Here is a 19168-nt window from a genome sequence, read left to right as displayed (position 1 = left end):
TGGGCACCTGCAATGGGCCAGGCACTTTACCAATATGCCATTCAATTCTTGCAATATCCAGGAAATAAAATCGACTTCCACTCTACAAATGAGGAAAGTGGGGCTCAAAGAGGTTGAATAAACTGCCCATGGTCAAGCAGCTGGGAAGCAGCTGGAGGGTCCCCAAAGCCCCTCTAGGTTCCCACCCAGATCCCTGCAGAGGGCTTGGCCAGTTGGCCATTCCAAATCCAGAGCTGGGAGGGAGGATGAAGTCGAGGTGTGAGCTCCCAGTCTGGGCTCTGCCAACCCTTATTGGCCAAAGCTGGGGCAGAGGTGGCTTAGGGGAAAAGGGGAGTTGTTGTCTGGGGACCTTCAGAAAACTGGGGAGAGACCAACACCCTGGGCCATGCGGTTCACCAGCTGCAGGAAAACCCCCAGGGCTCTGCTTCCTGAGGGAATCCAGATCCGCAGTGCAGGGCGCCACCTGGAGGCGAAGCGCTGCATGACAACTCTCTCCCTCCCCACCTCCTGCTGCAGCCCTGCTATGGAGGGAAGACTCAGGGCTCAGCCTAGAGAGACTTGGGCCAAAAGCGCATCGGATCGGTGGTCTCCAACGATGCCTGTCCTTCAACACCTGCCACACACTCCCCAGTTTTCCTAACCCCAGCCATCCTGGGTCTCTTTCAGGATTTTTTCCCCTGCATAATTTAAGAGCTAAGATTCCCATTAGAGAGTCAAAAAGATATCCATTGGAATTTATCTTCCTCCACTTAAAGTTAAATTTTCTGAGCTTCAGTTTCCTCATCTCTAGAATGGGGATGACAGTGCCTACCTCATAGGTTTGCAAAAAGGATTAAATGATATATATATATGTATGAGATGGGTTTGGCCAGTGCCAGCATCTAAAACTAAAAACCCAAACCCACTGCTGCTGAGTTGGTTCCTACTCATGGCGACCCCACGTGTTACAGAATAGAAATGCCCCCACAGGTTTTTCTTGGCTGTAATTTTTATGGAAGCAGATTGCCAGGCCTTTCTTGCATGGTGCTGCTGAATGGGTTCTAGCCACCAATCTTTAGGCTAGTACTTGAGCACAAACTGTACCAGGAACCTATGGCAGCACATTAAAAAAAAGAAGAAGAAGAAAGAAAGAAACCGTTGCCGTCAAGTTGATTCCGACTTATAGCAACCCTACAGGACAGAGTAGAATTGCCCTATAGGGTTTCCAAGGAGCAGCTGGTAGATTCCCACTGTTAACCTTCCGGTTAGCAGCATGAGCTCTTAACTACTGTCCTATACCAAAACCAAACCAAACCCATTGCCATCCAGTCAACTCTGACTCATAGTGACTCTATAGGACAGAGTAGAACTGCCCCCTAGGGTTTCCAAGGAGCAACTGGTAGATTCAAACTGTGGACATTTTGGTTAGCGGCTGATCTCTTAACCGCTGCGCCATCAGGGCTCCACAGTAAGTGCTAAATAAGTGCTTGTGCTTATTGCTGTTTCCAGAAGGAGTGGAGGCAGGGAAAGGAGGAGGCTTTGAGCTTTCTGGCAAGGTGCTAGCTACTCATTTTGTCCTCTGTTCCCCCAAAGGTGTTAAAGTTGAAGGAAGATGCCTGTTGTACTCACCATTATATCCCCGTCAACTAGCCCTTTGCCTGACTGTGTGCTCAGTAAGTGAATGACTCTGGGGAGGTGGGGATGGGATAATGTCAGTTTCCTGTATCTGCGTAAAACCAAAACACCAAACCCATTGCCATCGAGTCGATTCTGAGACTTGACAATTCATTGAGGACTTTTGAAGATTTTTCTTTATTTCACAACCAGACAAAAATAAATAGGTCAGGGGTTACCCTCACATTTTAAAGATGGCAAAACTGAGGCTTAGGGAGACGGACATAATACTCGTGGATATTAAAAGCTAGGACCACCCCACTCCAATCTGGAATGCAGGCATTGCCCTCCTGACGAGCTGGACTTCTGTCTACACTAGAGTTACAGACCTTCTTAAGACCTTCTAAAGGGACAGGACTCTACCTCCTATTCCTTCCTCCCACTGTGCCTGATATTGGGCTGTATTCCAATGCACTTCTTTTCAGTTACTGAGACTTTCAACATCAGGGCTGCCATGAATAGTTGCTGAGGTTTTACACTGTGCAACTACAGAGGACAGATGCCATCAACCATGAAGCAATTAATCAGCATAGAAGTAAGTCCCCACCGTGAAGCTGGAGCTGACTCTAGGAGGAGGTGGGTGGGCCTCCCCATGCATTGGCTGGAACTGGCTCAGGAGCACTGCTTCAGGAACCAGGGCTTCTGGGCACCTCTCCAAGCTGGTACATGTGGGCAGGGCCCATGTTTAGATAGGGAGCACCTCAGAGGTTGATCTCAACCCTTCTTAGGAAGAAGGGTGGGAAAGACCTGGGAACTGAACCTTAATTTTAAAACTTGAGGAAGGGAACAAAACTCTGAGCTAGGTACCTCTTATACTATATTATATATGTCTAAGTATAATTTAATCTTGATAATAAAGGTCCAAAATAGTCATCACTGATCCATTTTACAGATAGGTTAACTGAGGCACACAGATGGTAAGTAATTTATCCAGCGGGTCATACATTGAGCAAGTTGCTCAGCTGGGACTCACTCAAGTCTGCCTAACTGCAGGTCCCACTATGCTGCTCTAGTTGTAACCTGCGTTTTACAAGGGAGGTAGCTGAGGCCCAGAGAGGGGCAGTGACTTGCCCAGGGTCACACAACCAGCTAGTGGCCAAGTTGAGACCAAACTGAAGAGTCCAGACCTCATAGCAGGTCTTCAACTAATATTTGTGATGGAAACAAGGTCATTTAATCCTTTCTCCAAACTTAGGAGATAGGCATTGTTCTCCTAGTCTAGAGATGAGGAAACTGAGGTTCAGAAAATTTTAATTTCAAGTGGAAGAAGCTGAATTCCAATGTTAATGTGTATGGCTCTCCAACGGGAGTCTTAACCTTTAAATTATACTGGGAAAAAAGAATAATATGTGTTAGGGCACAGTGCCAGGTACTGGACATGCTTTATTTTACTTAATCCCTACACCAACTGTGCTGGTTGGGTTAGGGAAAAAAACAAAACAAAACAAACAAAAAAAAAAACCATTGCCCTCAAGTCAATTCAGACTTCTAGCAACCCTATAGGACAGAGTAGAACTGCCCCATAGGGCTTCCAAGAAGCAGCGGGTGGACTTGAACTGCAGGCCTTTTGGTTAGCAGCCATAGATCTTAACCACCGTGCCACCAGGACCCCAAATTATACTGGGAAAAAAGAATAATATGGGTCAGGGAACAGTGGCAGGCACTTTACATACTTTATTTTACTTAATCCCTACACCAACCATGCTGGTTGAGTTAGGTAATGCATTATTAACCCCCCCTTTTTTTTTTTTTTTTACAAATACAGTGGTTAAGAACTCCGCTGCTAACCAAAAGGTTGGCAGTTCAAATCCACCAGCTGCTCCTTGGAAACACTATGGAGCGGTTCCACTCTGTCATATAGGGTCACTAGGAGTCAGAATCAACTCAAGGGCAAAGAATTTTTGGTTTTTTTTTTTTTCTTTTTTTTTTTTTTACGAATAAGGAAACTGAGGCTGGAAGAGGATAAGGGAAGCTCCAGGCCTTCCCCCGCCATCCTGGTTGACGCCTTGGGAGTCAGACAGATTACAGTAATCAGCTAATGCCTGAGCAGGGCTCTGAAAATGAAAAGCCTTTATTGAAAGTGCTAAGTATGATGATTAATTCGCAAGGTGGAATTAGCTGCGCAGGGGGAGCAGGCTGCGGCCACCAAGAGAGGATTAGTGACTTGCTGCCCAATTAAGCGGAAGGCAAGTCAGGAGGAAAGAAACAGAGAGGTTTACAGCTCCACAGCTTCACTCACACCAGGGAGAGTAAGTGACTCCTGGGCCCCTTGATTGTGCCCCAGTGTCAAGCGACCAGGGCAGCATCCGAAGCAAGCAGGGCGAACCTCCAGCTCCCTTTGCCTTTTTCTCATTCATTCATTCATTCATCCAACAAATACTTAGGTGCCTACTGGGTCTCAGGCACTGTGCTAGGCACTGGAAATACAGCTGAGAACAAGACAGAAAGTGCTCATGAAGCTCCCAGACTAGTAGAGGGAGGCAGATGTTTCACAATAATCACACATCAAGGGATGATTTTAATTTTTTTAGGTGTAATAATGGTATTGTGGTTTTGTTTTATAAAAAGAGCTCTTATCTTATAGAGATACATACTGAAATCTTTATAGATGAAGTGATATGATACCTCAAATTAATACGGGGAGATGGGGAATGAGTAGGGGTAGAGATGAAACAAGCTTAGTCTGGAGTTGATCATTGTTGAAGCTGGGTGATGGGTGTGGGGGGGAGCCCATTATACTCTTCTGTTTTCTTTTGTGTTTGAAATTTTCCATAATAAAAAGTTTTAAAACACACAGGCAGATAATTACAACTCATGATGAGTGCCACGAAGGAAAAGTAAATGGTGTGACAAGAGATTATCATTATCATTATCATTATCATAGAGGGGCCCTGGTTTTGACTGAGGAGGGTCAAGGGATTAGAAGGAGCTAGCCACTTTGAGCTCCAGTTTTTGGCAGAATGAGGCACTGGGGCAACTTTAAGTCTAGTGATTGCCAAAGTCACCCTTTCTGTCTCTTCCCACCCTAAGGGTAGGCTGACAGTGTCCTGGACAGAGGGTCTTACCTTTGGAGCATTGTCTGCAGCCTCCTGGCAGACCAGAGTCCAGGAGGGAACCAACCCAAGACCAGCTCCCCAAAGCTGGGCTTTACCTCCTGCCCCCAGAGTTTCTGATTCAATAAATGTAAGATGGGATGTGAGAATTTGCATTTCTAACAAGTTCCTGAGAGATGTAGCTGCCTGAGAGCCACTAGTGTAGAACCTGCCTCAGCATGACCATCCCTCTCTGTTCAAGATGTTTGAGGGCTGCCTCCAACAGCGTTACTCACTCAGCAGGCCAAGCTTGCTCCTACAGCCAGAAAAGCCCTTCTCAACACACTGCTAGGGACTTGAGATGCAGGATTGGGAGGGGAGCAGTAGAGAAGCCCACAAATTAGTTTGACGTCTTCAATGGCAAACTCAGGGTCAAGGATGCCTCTGCGTAGGGCCCCTAGCAATGTGTTCATATGGCCATATATTTTTGTAAAGTTTGCAAAAGTATTTTATGGTGAATTCTTTTACATTCTAAACAAATAATCTTTTTGGTACCTAGTTTTATGCAACTTTTTATTCAAGAGGGCACCCCAAATTCTATAAGCCTCAGGCCCCATAAAACCTGGATGGAACACTTGCAGGGCCTAGTAAGAGCGCAGACTTACGTTTGCTGAATTGAAAGGAATGCTCACTGCTTGACTGGTTAAGAACACAGGCCACCTGGGTTCAAATTCCAGCTCTGCTACTCCCTAGCTGAGTTAGTTTGGGAAGATGGTTAATCTGTCTAAACCTTGGTTTACTGATGTAGAAACTGGAGAGAGCAATCATATTTTCCTTACAAGAACAATGAGGAAAAAATGAGAGAATGCTTGTAAAGAGCCAGGCCCATCCTAAAACTAAAAAAACCAAACCCATGGCCGTGGAGTCCAGTATGAGTTATGACTCATACTGACCCCATGTGTTACTGAGTAGAACTGCCCTATAGGGTTTTCTCGGCTGTAATTGTTATGGGAGGAGCCCTGATGTCGCAACCTGCTAACTGAAATGCTGGTGGTTCAAACCCACACAGCGGCTCCGCAGGAAAAAGACCTGGAGATCCTTCTTCTCCGCTAAGGATTACAGCCTAGGGAATCCTGTGGGGCAGTTCTACTGTGTCCTGTAAGGTCGCTGGGTCGGAATCCATTCAACGGGGACACAACAACAACGTCATTATTAGTTCTTTATTTGTTCTTGTTTTTCATCACTGCCTTGATGACCTTCCCTTTCCTCCGAGTCCAGGTGCAAGTGAGGGAACTGGGTACAGGGGGGAAAGCGAGGCTCCTCAGGGATTGGCGGGCTCCCACCTTCTGCCTCCGTCCCTGCTCGCCCTCCCTCCCTGGCCCCGCCTCCTCACCTGGGCGCCCGCCCCGTTGCCAGGTAACCACCGCCCGCCCCCGCTCCGGGTTGGCTGTGGAGGCCGGCTCCCGGCATGCCCCGCGGCTGTGGCGGCCGCTCTGGAGCGCCCCGGGCGGCCCGGAAGCTGGCCTTCGCCGTCCGTTTCGGTCCGTGCGGTGGATGCCGGGCCAGAGAGGCGTTGGCGGGCGCTGCGATTGCGGCGTCGGGAGCTGTGCCGCCGTAAGTGAACGCAGCCCTCCCGGCATCGCCGCACGGCACTGGGCGGGACGGCCTTGCGGCTGAGGGTCGGTAGGCCGCCTGGCCGCGGGCATGGCGGGGCCTGAAGCCACGTGTCGTTGCCGTCGGAGCCAGTGGCCAGTGCGAGGCCCGGGAGGACGGAGCTGAGTCCCCGAAGACGGCGGGGCGGGAAGCTCAGACGACCCGCGGGACGCCCGGGGCCCCTGGCGCGCAGCCCCTGCCGCCACCTCCGCTCCGGGCCCTGAGGGGGTGGGCGAGGCAGCCCCGGGCCCGCCAATCAATCAGGCCGGCCCGGCCTGGCTTGGTGACCTGGGGCCGCAGGACCTCCAGAAGCTTCTTTGCCTCCCTGGTATCGCTTTCCCCAGTAGTGAATAATAAGTAACATGGCTGCTGATTGCTTACTTCCTAACCTTCGTAAGCGTTCCACTGAAACCTTACTGTCTTCAGAGGTGTAATGTTGTCCTCGTTTTAGAGATTAGGAAACTGAGGCTCAGGGAGGGAATTTAATTTGCACTAACCTTCACATGGTGCCCTGGCGGTGTAGTGGATAAGAACTCGGCTGCTAGCCAAAGGTCAGCGGTTTGAATCCACCAGCTGCTCCTTGGAAACCCTCTGGGGCAGTTCTCTGCCTTGCTAGGCTGCTGTGAGTCGGTGTCAACTCTACGGCAGCGGATTTGGTTTGGTAACGTCACATAGCATGCTAGGCGAGAGAGCCAGATTTCCACCCCAGCTGGTGTGAGTGTGACTCCAGGGCCGGTGACTTTAACTTACAGGCTTCTTGTGAGGATTGAGGAGAGGACGTAAAGGGCTTAGCCAGGTGCCTGACACCTACTACGTGCTCAAGGTTGGTGAGCATGTGGCAAGTCATATCAACATCGGAGAGTGGCCTTTGGAGTGTGACTCCAGGACTTTGTTAAGGACGTGCTGCTGTGTGCACTAGGACAGGGGCAATCTGGAAGACATCTCTGCTTCTCCCCAAGGTTTCAAGTCCTTAAAAGTATTCCTGGCACTGTGACGTTGTCTTCTACTTCTACTTGCACTTCTCTTTCCTCTACCAGTTATGGCTAACTCCGTGGCCAAGTCTGGAGCCTGTTGCCTCTGAGAAATGGTCAGGTTTCTGCCCTGAGTTTAAAGGGGACAAGTTCTAATTTTTCTTAGCCAAAATGGAAATAATGAAACACCAATCCCAAAAGGAGATAATGGGGAGCCTGAAGTTAGAAAGGACTTTACCCAGTTCACCTTCAAGCAGAAGACTGTGGTTTTCAGGGCAGACAGCTATCTAGGTTCTTTCTAAACATCCCAGACACTTGCCCATTCTGGGCTTTGGGGCCTTTTTTACCTGGGTCTCAGCTTCCCTGCCTATACAGTGCTAAACTTGAATGATATTCACCACACCCAAGTACCACCTGTATATTTTTTATTTAATTTTCTTCTTTAAATGAAGCAAACTTTATAGTAACATTTGTCATAAGGAGAAGTTAAGAAACCATAAAAAGAAATACAAATGGAAACAAAACGTTCTCAATCCTACTGGGCAAGACCTTGAACTGAGGCCTGATCCTCTTTTTGTTGCAAAGGCAGAGTAGCAAGTTTTAGTGGGGCATTGAAGATGTTCAAACGCAAAACTGAAACTCTCTTGTGCGTAATCAGGATAGAAGCAATTGAAAAGGGAAGAACTTCCACATGCTGAAGTTCTGCGTTGTCTCATGCCCTGCCCAGTAGCACCCAACATCACCCAGCTCAGTACCGGTAGATCTTTTCTATATTTGGAGCCTGATTTAGTGCTCATGTCTCATATCTAGCATTTGCTCGGATTCTTTTAGGGTCTCCAGGGTAAGTGCGAGCCTCCCCCCACTCCCCTCCACACTGCAGCCATCTTGGGCACACGTGAGATGAGCAGCCATTCAGCAGAAGGGGATGCGCACCCAAAGCTGTTCCTCCACAGCTGCTGCCTCTTCCCAGGACCCCAGGAGCCCAGTTGGGGGCTAGGGAGGAGCAACTATTCCTATATTAACCTTCTGGGATGGGGATGGGGCTTAACTCACAGAGGCAAGCAACCCCACCTCTGGATCAGAGTCTGCACTGCCAGATGGTATCTGAGTGGGAAGGAGAGATGGGTAAAGGGTTTTATGTGCAGCAAAGTGTGGACAGTGTTGCCATCAGCAGCAGTCTAAGGAAGAGTTAGGAGATCCAGGTTCTACCCCCAGAAAGGGCCCCAACTCATGGGATGATCTTGGTGAAGTGGCTGGCTGTTACCTTCAACCAACCGAGTTTGCCCCTCTGCCAGCTGAGGCCCTGTGCTCTTCCAGGATGGAGATGAGGGAGGAACAGGCAGCACCACTCTTCCTGTAGTTGCTCCCTACACAGAAATCCAGGCTTCCAGGGTCTGGCCTCCTGACCCGGATGGAAACACGGCTTCTCTAAGTATCATCTGGTCCCCATGGCTTAGGGTTACCACAGCAGCAGCAGGATGGAGCTCGATCTTACCCTGAAGTAGCACAAACCCCCACTGCCGGGAGACAAAGAAGAGGAGGGCCATTGACCAGGGAGGACCCTTGGTCCCTGCTGTGGTCTTCCCTGTGAGTCCTTAGGGAATGAGAAATGGTTTAAGGGAGAAAAGAAAGAGAGGCCTTAGAATTGCCACCGATCTCTACTAAACCTAGCCACATTCCCTAATAAGGCATAGCTTTGCGAATTTAGAAAGACCGAGGAGGGAAATAAGAGGTCTGTCTGGCTTAAATAGGGGAAAGTGGAAATTCAGTCTTCTGGTAACAAAGGAGCCCTGCTCCTAACATTGGTGGGGCCTAGGGCAAGAGTACAAACGGAGGCCCGTATACCACGTGTCTGAGTATGTAAAAGTTATAAATCAAGTAACAAACTCTTAGAATATGTTCCTCCTTCTGCCTTGACACATACAGCTTTATAACAGCCTGGAAGGCCAGGCTTCAATCTAGAATCCTCCGACCCCTCAGAGTTCTGCTCTGGAATGTGATGGTGCACAGCCTAGAGGTTGTGCACAAGTATGAACAATGCAACTCACATGTCTAAACTGCCTGCATCACGTGCACACGGCCACTACTGGAGGCTAGGAGTGTCTTGAGCCGTCTGCCTTGGGAGGATGGACCTAGGAAAGGGTCTGCTCAGGCCCTGGAGTGGCCTCGGGCCCATCGGGGCAAGGAATTCAGCAGTCCCAGGTACTCAGAGCATGGTCCAGAAGAGGGGGAGAGGGCGAGGGCTCTAGGCTGTAATGTTCCCTTGGTCATGTAGATTCTTTGCCTGTTGGAATAGGGTGCAAATGGGTTTAAGGGCAGTATAATGATAATAACAATAGCTAATATTTTGTACACCTGTGCAGTTTACAAGGCACTCTGACCTCAGAACTCTGAGTATGCAAGATCGATATCCCCACAGATGAGAACACAGGCTCAGAAAAGTTAGCGACTGGCCCAAAGTCAGACAAACTCAGGCCCTGACCCCTGTTTCTAAGCCCTCTGGCCTGGCTCCCCCTAGTTCAAGAATTGGGGAAGCCGATTCTTACCCCACAGGGCAAAGGCTGAGGGTCTTAACCACAAAAGGCAAGGAAAGGGAAAGTCCCCAACATCCTCAACAACAAGCCAGGGACCAGCCACTAAATACCATCTGGTGTGGCATTAACCAGCCTGGCACATTTTAGCATCTAACCTCTCCTATTCCTTTCTCCCAGAACTTTGCAAGCAGAAGGCAAGCCTGAGACAACTCTCAAAGACAATTTTGATAAAGCAAGGCCAGACCTCTGCATTCTTAGCTCAAAAAATGTTATGAGAAAATGCAGTCGATTGAATTTCTGTTTCAAAAAGCTTTGCTGTTTGGTAATGGCTCATTTCCCTTTTTGAGTCTCAGCAAAGACTCAGCAAAATGAAAAACATTTACCACCACCTCAACAGCTAATGAGCTCAAGAGCAGGTACAAGGTGTGACTCCGCCCCTGGCAGGAGGCAGCCCCGCACCCTACCCTGCTGCTCCCCAGCTGGAGGAGGGCCTGGGAGGAGGTGAGACCCGGACTCCTTCCAGTTTGTCATCTCCTAGCCATGGGCTGAGGCAGACATGCCCTGGGCCCCTTCCTTTCTCACTCCCTCCCTCCTCTCTCCCTTCTGTGACTTTACGGTGTTGGGCTGAAGAGAGCAGGTGGGAAAGATGGAATGAGGAGTAAAGCCACTGGGTGCCACCCTTGGGGGTTGGTGGAGAAGATGAGTCTGGCACTTAAAATGCAGAGGCTCTGCCCTGAGGCTGCGCACATTTGTAAGGAAGGTGGAGCAAGTGTTCACCGTGCGTTAGGTCCTCTAATGACTCCCTCCTGGGCCCTCTCTCTCCCAACCAGTCCTTGGTGCTCCAGCACAGTGGTGCTTGAAGCGGGCTTCCCTGACCAGCAGCATGCGTTCTACCTGGGACTTTCAAACCCTGGGGGTGGGCACAGCAGTCTGCGGGTACCGAGCACGTCAGGTGAGGCTGATGAGGACTGCTGCTGTGGGGCCCGAGGCCTGGAGTCAGCCAGACCTGGGCTTCAATCTCAGCTCTGCCACTTAGCAGCTGTGTGTCTGAGTCTTCGTTTCGGCGTCTCTAAAATGGGGATACTACTACTTCCTCATAATGCGGCTGAATGGATTGTGTAAGATTACGCACCCGCATGCTTGGCACATGCCTGTCCTGGAGTGGTGCCCAATAAGCAGCACTTCTCACAGTGACTGTGCACCAGAAATCAAATGAGACAGGGCGACCTCAGGAGGGCCCTCGTGGAGGTGCCAGCAGGCCGGTGTCAGGCCCCTCAGCTGGGTGGCTCTCTGACTCATTCAGTCTGAAGCCACCTCCTGCATCCAGCGTCCTGGGACTGATCCTCAGGACTGAAACTGTTGGCCGAGCTGGTTATTCTCATTTCTCTAAAGGGGACCCTCCCACCAGCAGGAGAAGTGGACCTCTGAGAGCATCGTGCAGACTTCCCGTCTGCAGCTATTTCACTGCAGAGTCAGGGGATCTGCCGTTGGCAGCCTGAGCCTCAGTAACTGAGTTACGTTCTCTGCCATTCTGCCTCATCTAAAAAACGATGAGGACAACTCCTGACCTGCCAGCCTCACAGGGCGGTGGGGAGGAGAAGTAGTAATGTAACAGGTGTGAGGAGCTTATTACATTCCAGGCACTGGCACATAGCTTTATAAGGATTAGTGCATTTAATTTCCACAACAACCCTGGGAGGTAGGCACTATGTAAGCCGTCCATTTTACAGATAAGGAAACTGAGGCACATCTGCAAGAAATGCTTTTCCGGCTGCCTCCATCAAAGGCAAGTAGGCAAGGCAGGTAGGTGAGGAGAGAAGGAAAGCATCTGAATGTTAAGACAGACCCAGCAGCTGAATGTGTGTTCTGGGCTCAGGGGGCAAGCCCAGAACCTAGTAAGGAAGGGAAATGAGGGTGATGTACTGACAGTGGAGAGTCGGGTAGACCAGAAAGGTCTGAAGCACACAGCCTCCCAGAAGCTGGTAATTACCATGGATTATGTACCATGCTCAATTATAAATACTTTCTATGCACTGCCAATACGTCATTTATTGCACACAATAACCACATATGAGGCCCGAGTAAGAACACGGAGGCAGAGGTTAACCTGGACCATGGTCATGTACCAGGAAGTGGTGAGTCAGGATTCAAACCTAGCCAGTCTGGCTCCAGCCCAGGCTCTCGGGACCATTTTCCGACATGACCATTTTCCAGAGGGCATCCACGTGTATTATGATGGAGGTAGGATAGGTGTTGGCTGCTTGTTTTTCTAGCTGAGGCTTAGAGGGAAAAAGTGCAGTGGCTTGGCCAAAGGTCAGAGTGCACTTGGTCTAGTATTTTGGGTTTCCAGCTTTCTGCCTAGTGTCTCCTGACCCTGACTGGTAGGCAGACCCAGGCTGGGGGCTTGACCATCAAACAACGGGGGTCAAAACTGGAGAAGATAGACAGCGTGGGGTCAGGGGTAGAGGGCACAATCTGCCACAGGAAGGCTTTTGACATCACAGCAAACTGTCCAGGTGGCAGCAAAAAGTGCAAGAAACGAACCGACTTGACGGCAGTGGGTTTGGTTTTTGGTACTATGTGCCAGATACTTTTACATTGAATACTGAGGCCACTTTTATCCTTACAACAGCCCTGGGAGGTTTTCCATTTTAGAGAAGAGAAAAGAGGGTTCCAGCAAGACTTGGCCAAAGTGACACAGCTAGTTGGCAGGACCAGAATTCAAACCTCGGTTTGGGTGACTGGAGGCTGTGTCTGTATTCTTCTATTCCAAGCTATGGCCCAGAGCTCCCTCTAAATTCCAGGCCAGGGTAGAAACTGTTGTCAGTGGGGTACAGCCAGGCCCCCAGGCAGGGCCAGTGGGTCAGCTGGCTGGAGCCTGTTGTGGGGGCAGAGTATGGCCATCTTGGTCACTCTCCTTTAGGGTCTCAGCCCCAGCAGCCAGCTGTTATTTCAGGTTGAGGCTGCCTTCACCTTCCTGAGTGGCTGAACCATGGGTGGGGGCCGAGGGTGTGGACGTGTCCTGAGTCATCCTGCTCCATAGGCCTGAACCCTGGTGCAGTCTGTGGATCTGTGTGCTGGTGCGTGGGCGTGACCGGGTGTGATGGGCTGGCTCAGTGGCACAGCAGACAGTCACAACTCTGGTACTTAACCATTATCCTCATTTTACAGTTGAGGAAGTGTGACTCCGGAAGATTAAGTGACACACAGCCAGTGCCTGATGGGGCTGGGGGCAAGACTTCCTGACCCCCTAAACTATGTTCTATGCCCTACCTACATGCCTGCTGTCCCAACACAGGTCCACATACACAGGCACCTGAGCAGCAGGGGCTGGCATAGGGGAGGAAGAGGATGGTGGGACTAGGAGGGGCTGGGGGACTGGACTAGACTGGGCAAATGGCAGGGCCTGTCAACAGCCCAAGATCCTGTGCTGAAGACGGTAGGCACAGGGTCAGGGTCCATGGGGGCCCAGTCCAGCAGGCAGCTACCCTGAACAGGTCAACATAGTCCAAGGTCGGTGCCGGAATTCTGGGTAATCCATCATCTGTTTGCCACAAGACTCCAGCCAGACCACGGAGCACGGAATAGGGGTGACAGGTGCCAAGAACCAAGGAAAGGGTCAGGGCTCAACCAAGAAGGCAGCATGGACAACGACTTCTGAGTTTAGGCAGACCTAGGTTTGATTCCTGAGTGACCTTGGGTAAGTTACTCAACCTCACCATGTTCTTATGTTCATCTACAGATGAGGGATATAATGCATGTAAAGCTGGCACAGGGCAGTATTACTGGTCCAGGGATTGAGGCAGCATGGTGGGAAGGCTGCCCTGGATCCTAGGTCTGTGGCCATGTGCCTGATCCCAATGTCTACCTATAGGGGAGCAGGGGAGTGTGTGCTGAAAGGCCTTCTGGGATCCTGCCTGGGTCAGGGCTGGACTGGGAACTGGGATGTGGGGCAGTGGGTGACTCAGCCAGTGGGTGTGGGCAGCAGTGACTCAGACCATGGGCAAAACTGGCACTGACAGTGCTGCCACCAAGGAAGTGATGATGGTACCATAGACACGAGATGCTTTCACTCAGGGAGCCCAGAGTGTTGAAATAAACACTGGAATAGGTATCTCAAGTTATGTTTGTCCCCCTTCCTTCTACTTAGAGTTCTCCATAAAAGCATTAAGTCTTCCCAGAAGCCATGGTCCTGCAGGGACCTCCTCCTGCATCACGTCTCCTCCGTAGAGTCCTGGGTAGAAGGCAGCTGAAGCCTTTGCTAGTAATACCTGCCCTGGTCACACCCCCTCACGTCCCCGTGCATGTAGGCGCAAACATTGTCTTAGAAGTCCCTGTCATCCACTAGTTGAACAGCCACCTAGTTTGGTTGCCTCTGGGTTGCTTTATTGAATAAAATTAGGAAAATGAAAATGTGGATGGTCTGGAAATATACTAGAATATGCACTAAAAGACACTGCCACTTGGGATTAAATCAAAGAAAATTATTAGACAAAGGCAACTTCTCAGGGACCCCCCAGTACCCCCTCACTGACGGTAAGTCTTCAGAATCACCTTTTCTTCAGCAAGTTCTGTTCCCCCCAAAGCATGTGGGCTGCTTCCACACGCCTGCTGGGAGCACAGGAGACTTGAGACGTAGAACAGCCAAGCCCCAGGAGCTGCTGTCATGAGGCAAGGACACCTGAAGAAGCCACCATCTGCCCCTCTCCCTGGAGAGGCGTAATTTCCCTTCCTCCTCCTCTGAGAGGGAGTGATCCTTTGTGAAATGCCCACCAAGGCGAGTGAAGGAGTGGGCAAAGGCCTGGCTCATCCCCCTTCCCTGCCAAGCAGCCAGCCCCTGCACAGTGAAGCTGGCACTGCTGATTTCGTCCATCATCAGCACCCCTACACTGCGTCATCACCCCCTTCCCCTTCACTCCGTGCTCATTTCAAATCATTTCACCAACAGGGCGCCTCCTCCCCTACTTCTTCTGAACGCTATCCCCTCTTCAACAGAGCTTGCAAGACCCCTCACCACTCCTTTGCGTCAGCTCCAGGGCCACCCCATCTGGGCTCTCAGAGACTGCTGTTTTGCTTTCAAACCAACAACACTGCCCATTTCTGAAGCACCCGAGGTTGCGATGAGTCACCAACAAGGCAATCCCCGCCATCATCCACATCATTAAAGTCAGGGTGAAAAAAGCTCAGGGGAGAAGGTATCGAGTTTCAGAAAACCTCTCAAGGGTGTCCTCCTCAATTCTCTGGCCAAAAAAGCATTGTGTAGTAGACTGAGACAGGCGGGGAATATAAGCTGCCGCCGCTGGGTAGATTACTGACAGCTTCCCGGTGCCATCGGCTGCTGCTGGAGCCCACCGAGCCTGCACGCTGGACAGACACAGCCAACTTGTGCTCTCGTGGCTGCCACTTCTTCTGGGCAAGCTCTTCTTTCTGCATGGTTCTTGAGAAGGAACTCCTGGTCTGAGGGAGTTCTGTTCTCTCTCTGATTCCCAAGTCAGCCTGCTCCCCCAAGGAACAGCCTTGTAGGAGGGGCCTTCGAGGAACCTAATATATAAATTAGGATTCATGTCAGGTATTGTAAATGTGTCTCCCCGGGTGGGGAAACGGAACCCTGGGGGTGTCCTTTGAAGCAACAACATCAAAACACAACCACCCAAAGCAAACCAGGACAAAACCACAGCCAATTCTGCTGACCAGTTTCACAGCACTTACTGACTTTGGTAAAAAACAGGTCACTGAAGGGGCTCGCTGGCCCCATTCTGGATGGGACCCTGGGCCGGTCGCCTTCCATTGCCCGTCTAGGTCCTCTCTCCACCCACTCAGCCTGCTCCTTGGCTGTGGCTCAGTCTACAGGGAACACAGAGGAGAGGACAGAGGGAGGAAGAGAGGGAATGCATTTCCTCAGCTCCCGCCTGAGGGTCCCTGCAGGCTGGGCATGCCCCCTACTCCAGGCCAAGGTCACATCTCCAGGTTCTAGAACGACTCCTTTCCTTACCCATCAGGCCCTCACTACTTCACTGTTGCCCGTTCCGGAATATAGTGCACCTTGGGTTTCCTATACCTTCTCTTAAAGAATCCTCGAATGACTCAAATGGAGTATGCTTCTGTTTCCTGACTAGTACACCAACAAGGTTCTTATCAAATACCCAGGGATTTATTATGCCCTTGAACCAATGGCCTTGACATGTTGTAAACATGAACATCGAAAGACCCCCTCTCTGACCCAAGCCACAGGCCGCAGGCCCTGTGCACTCTGTCCCTGGGGCAGGGAGGCCCTCCAGAGACCATGTTTATGGAATGAAAGATCCCTGGAAGTCCTGTCTTTCTGGGTTTTCCAGTCTGGTTAGTGGGTAGTGTCTCAGAAGCAGCATGTCGGGGTCTGCACAGGCTCAGGGCTTGGGCCTGGGGCCTGGCCATCCCAAGGGGACCTCCATTCTAGAATTCTCTGGCTTCCTCCTGTCAGATGGAAGGAGCGAGGCTGGGAGAGTGCAAAAAGCCTGTGGTTGGGTTTTGACACTGGCTCTGTAACAACTCAGTGGTGCTCAGACACTGGCAACACATTTTAGAAGAGCTGGAAACCAGCATGAAGCCATAAAGGGTGGAATGTTAAGAATCAGCTATGAAAGTGATTCTCTCACTTTGTAACTATGGAACTGCGTCTTCATTGGTCCTATTCTCCGGAATGTCCTGTTAAAGTGCCTGGAATGTCATAAGACGGTTCATTCGTTCCTTGCGGGCAGAGATGAGGCCTGGGTGGGCTCTGCTTTCTGCACCCATGAAGCTCCAGCCCCTTCTTCCACGCCACCCAAGCCCTGCCAGCACTTCCTCGCCACCTTACAGAGGCTCCGAAGGGTCACGTGGCCCTGATGCCCTGGCCGCTGCCCTAGATGAGGTGCACGAGTAGGGCAGAGAAGGCTGAGCCAAGCAGCAAACCCAAACACATGTAAACAGACATCACTACCCCTGTGGCCTCCGCTAGCTCCCTGGACACAATCTTCGGCCCGTACATGAGAGCCAGGGTGCTGAGGTAACCATTGCTGAGCCCCAGCAGGGAGGTGAAGAGGACCGGGTAGATGTCAGACGTGAAGACCACCACCTCCATGTGCACGCGGGGCTGGTAGTTGCAAAACATGAAGAGGGGGATGAAGAAGGTCCGGAGGAGCACAAGCCCTGGGAGCAGCTTACTTTTGGGCCCTGGCACCTGGATCCAGGCTGTGATCTGCCGGCCACACAGGTCAGCGAAGTTGTACATGAGGAAGGTGGTGAGGGGGACGAAGAACTTGGTGGTCCACAGTGAGCCTGATCCCTTGTTGAGGGACTCGATGTTGGCGTTGATGGCAGGGAAGATGAGGGCAGAGATGAGGAAGATGTAGGCGATGCAGAAGCCCAGGCCAGCGGTAGTCTTCAGGATGGGGCGGAGGGGTGGCATGTGGGGGTTACTGGACCTGGGGGCCAACAAAGAGGGATTGGGAGAGTCCTGGGGCCACTCCTCTTCACCAGAAAATACATGGGCTGGCTGAGCAGGCCTCATGTAGTACCTGTGGGAAGGAGAGAAGGTAAGTGGTCAGAGGGCTAGCCATAAAGCAGGCTCACTTGGGATTTCCCTTCAAAACGTATTTGTTGAGCAAATAAGTAACCTAAAAAAAGTGCCTTTTCCCTATACCCTTAACACCAAATATTGTCAGTTCTAATTCCTGCTAGTCTGACCAGTACAAAAACTTGGGTCACTTTGCCTTGCTGTGTGACCTTGTCTAAGTCACTTGACCTCTCTGGGTCTCAAGCATCTGAAAACCGAGAGGTATAAGACTAACTGAGGGGACCTCAGAGTCAGCACAGCCGGGGTGGGTATTCAAAACAGAACCTTTAGTTAGGCCCAGCATGTAAGGCCATAGGGCCCATCAGCCCCAGGACCCCTGAGTTGACATATGCCATTACCTGATGGCCAGAGGAAGGCCTGCACAGTCCTACCTGACACTGGCCGAAAGTCTGTGCTGTGGTGGTGGCCATGCCAGGTGCAGGGATAGAGGAAACCAGCACTGACCACGACACAGCCAGCCTGGGTTCCAGCCCGGCTCACCTGTTTTTGTTTTGTTTTGGAGGGGGGAGGTGGGAATAAAATAGCATTTAAAAATACAATTTATTTTAAATTATAAAAGTAACATGTTTGATACAATGAACTTAAATGATACAGACGAGAAATGCTAGGGCAGAAAGGGAACTCTCAACGCCCACCTCCTACAGTGCTCCTACCTGGTACCAACTATTAACAACCTGGTGCATACTCTTCCACCCACGTGCAGACAGGACACACAGGAACACATGTGCACGCGTTGCCACGTTTCTTAAACAAAGATGGGATCAAACTGTACACATTGTAAAACTTTGTGCAGCAGAACAGTGAAATGGGGCCTACAGACAGACGTAACTATTAAACATAAATAAAAAATACATACATGTAATTGCCTGAGGAACAGTATCTTGTGGCCACTGCCTCACAGGAGTACACATACATGTGACGTTAAATCTCTGTTGGGTTGGGGCATAATGTGTCACTGTATGGACATACAGCTGAACTGCTCCCCTACTGAGGGACATTTACGTTGCTTTTCGCTACTACACATAATGTCGCCTAGAATCTCCCTAACCCTAAATCCTGGCACACTTCCCCCAGCATTTCTGTAAGGCAGGTTTCTGAGGAGGAAGGGCTGGATTAAAAGGTCTGCCCATGTGAAAATTTGATACTGATAATTGCTCTCCCAACAGTGCCAATTTATCTCTGCTTCTCGACCTCCCATTCACCCTGCCTAACCCGCTTGATTAATCTGTTTATCGCTGGTTTATTTCCTTCAAAAAACTGACCACACCTGTAATAACTGCACATGCTGGCTTGTTACTGGTGTACTGTGTGTCTCTTTCAGTAGAAGGCAGCTCCCTGGGACAATGACCACATTTGTTTATTCACAGCTAATCCCCAGCACCCTACCTGGTACAGAGCAGCCCTTCAAAAAATATTTACTGAAAGAATAAGTAACCTATAAAAGGGCCTTTCCCCTATACCCTCAACACCGAATATTATCAGTCCTTTCAATTTCAGTTACTCTGACCAGTGCAAAGCTTGGGTCACTCTGCCTTGCGGTGTGATCTTGCCTAAGTCACTTGACCTCTCTGGGCCTCAGGTGCTAGAAAACCAGGAGGCATAATGCTGTATTAACTAACATAGCTCAAACAGAAGGGCTTGGTGTGGCGGTTGGGGGACAGTGGCTTGGTGATAGCTGGGTTCTGCCTCCCTGTGTGACCTTGGGCTAGGCACTCCTGTTCCTCGGCCTCA

The 19168-nt window shown here is 50.5% G+C and overlaps 1 protein-coding gene across 2 annotated transcripts in view; it reads right to left on the bottom strand.

Moving 5' to 3' along the window:
- Positions 1-6555: 6555 nt before the first annotated feature.
- SLC29A3 (solute carrier family 29 member 3) overlaps positions 6556-19168 on the bottom strand; it is a 58218-nt gene continuing 45605 nt past the window's right edge. The window contains exon 4 of one of the 2 annotated variants that reach the window (XM_010589204.3): positions 6556-17378. In XM_010589204.3, the coding sequence (XP_010587506.1) occupies positions 16724-17378 (655 nt within the window). In that variant the 3' untranslated portion in view covers positions 6556-16723. The remainder of the gene's footprint in view (positions 17379-19168) is intronic. The other variant, XM_010589203.3, reaches the window with a different exon arrangement.

This window comes from Loxodonta africana, chromosome 16 (genome assembly GCF_030014295.1).
Source record: "Loxodonta africana isolate mLoxAfr1 chromosome 16, mLoxAfr1.hap2, whole genome shotgun sequence".
In the NCBI taxonomy this organism is placed as follows: Eukaryota; Metazoa; Chordata; class Mammalia; order Proboscidea; family Elephantidae; genus Loxodonta; species Loxodonta africana.
This window is presented reverse-complemented; position numbering and strand designations above follow the sequence as displayed.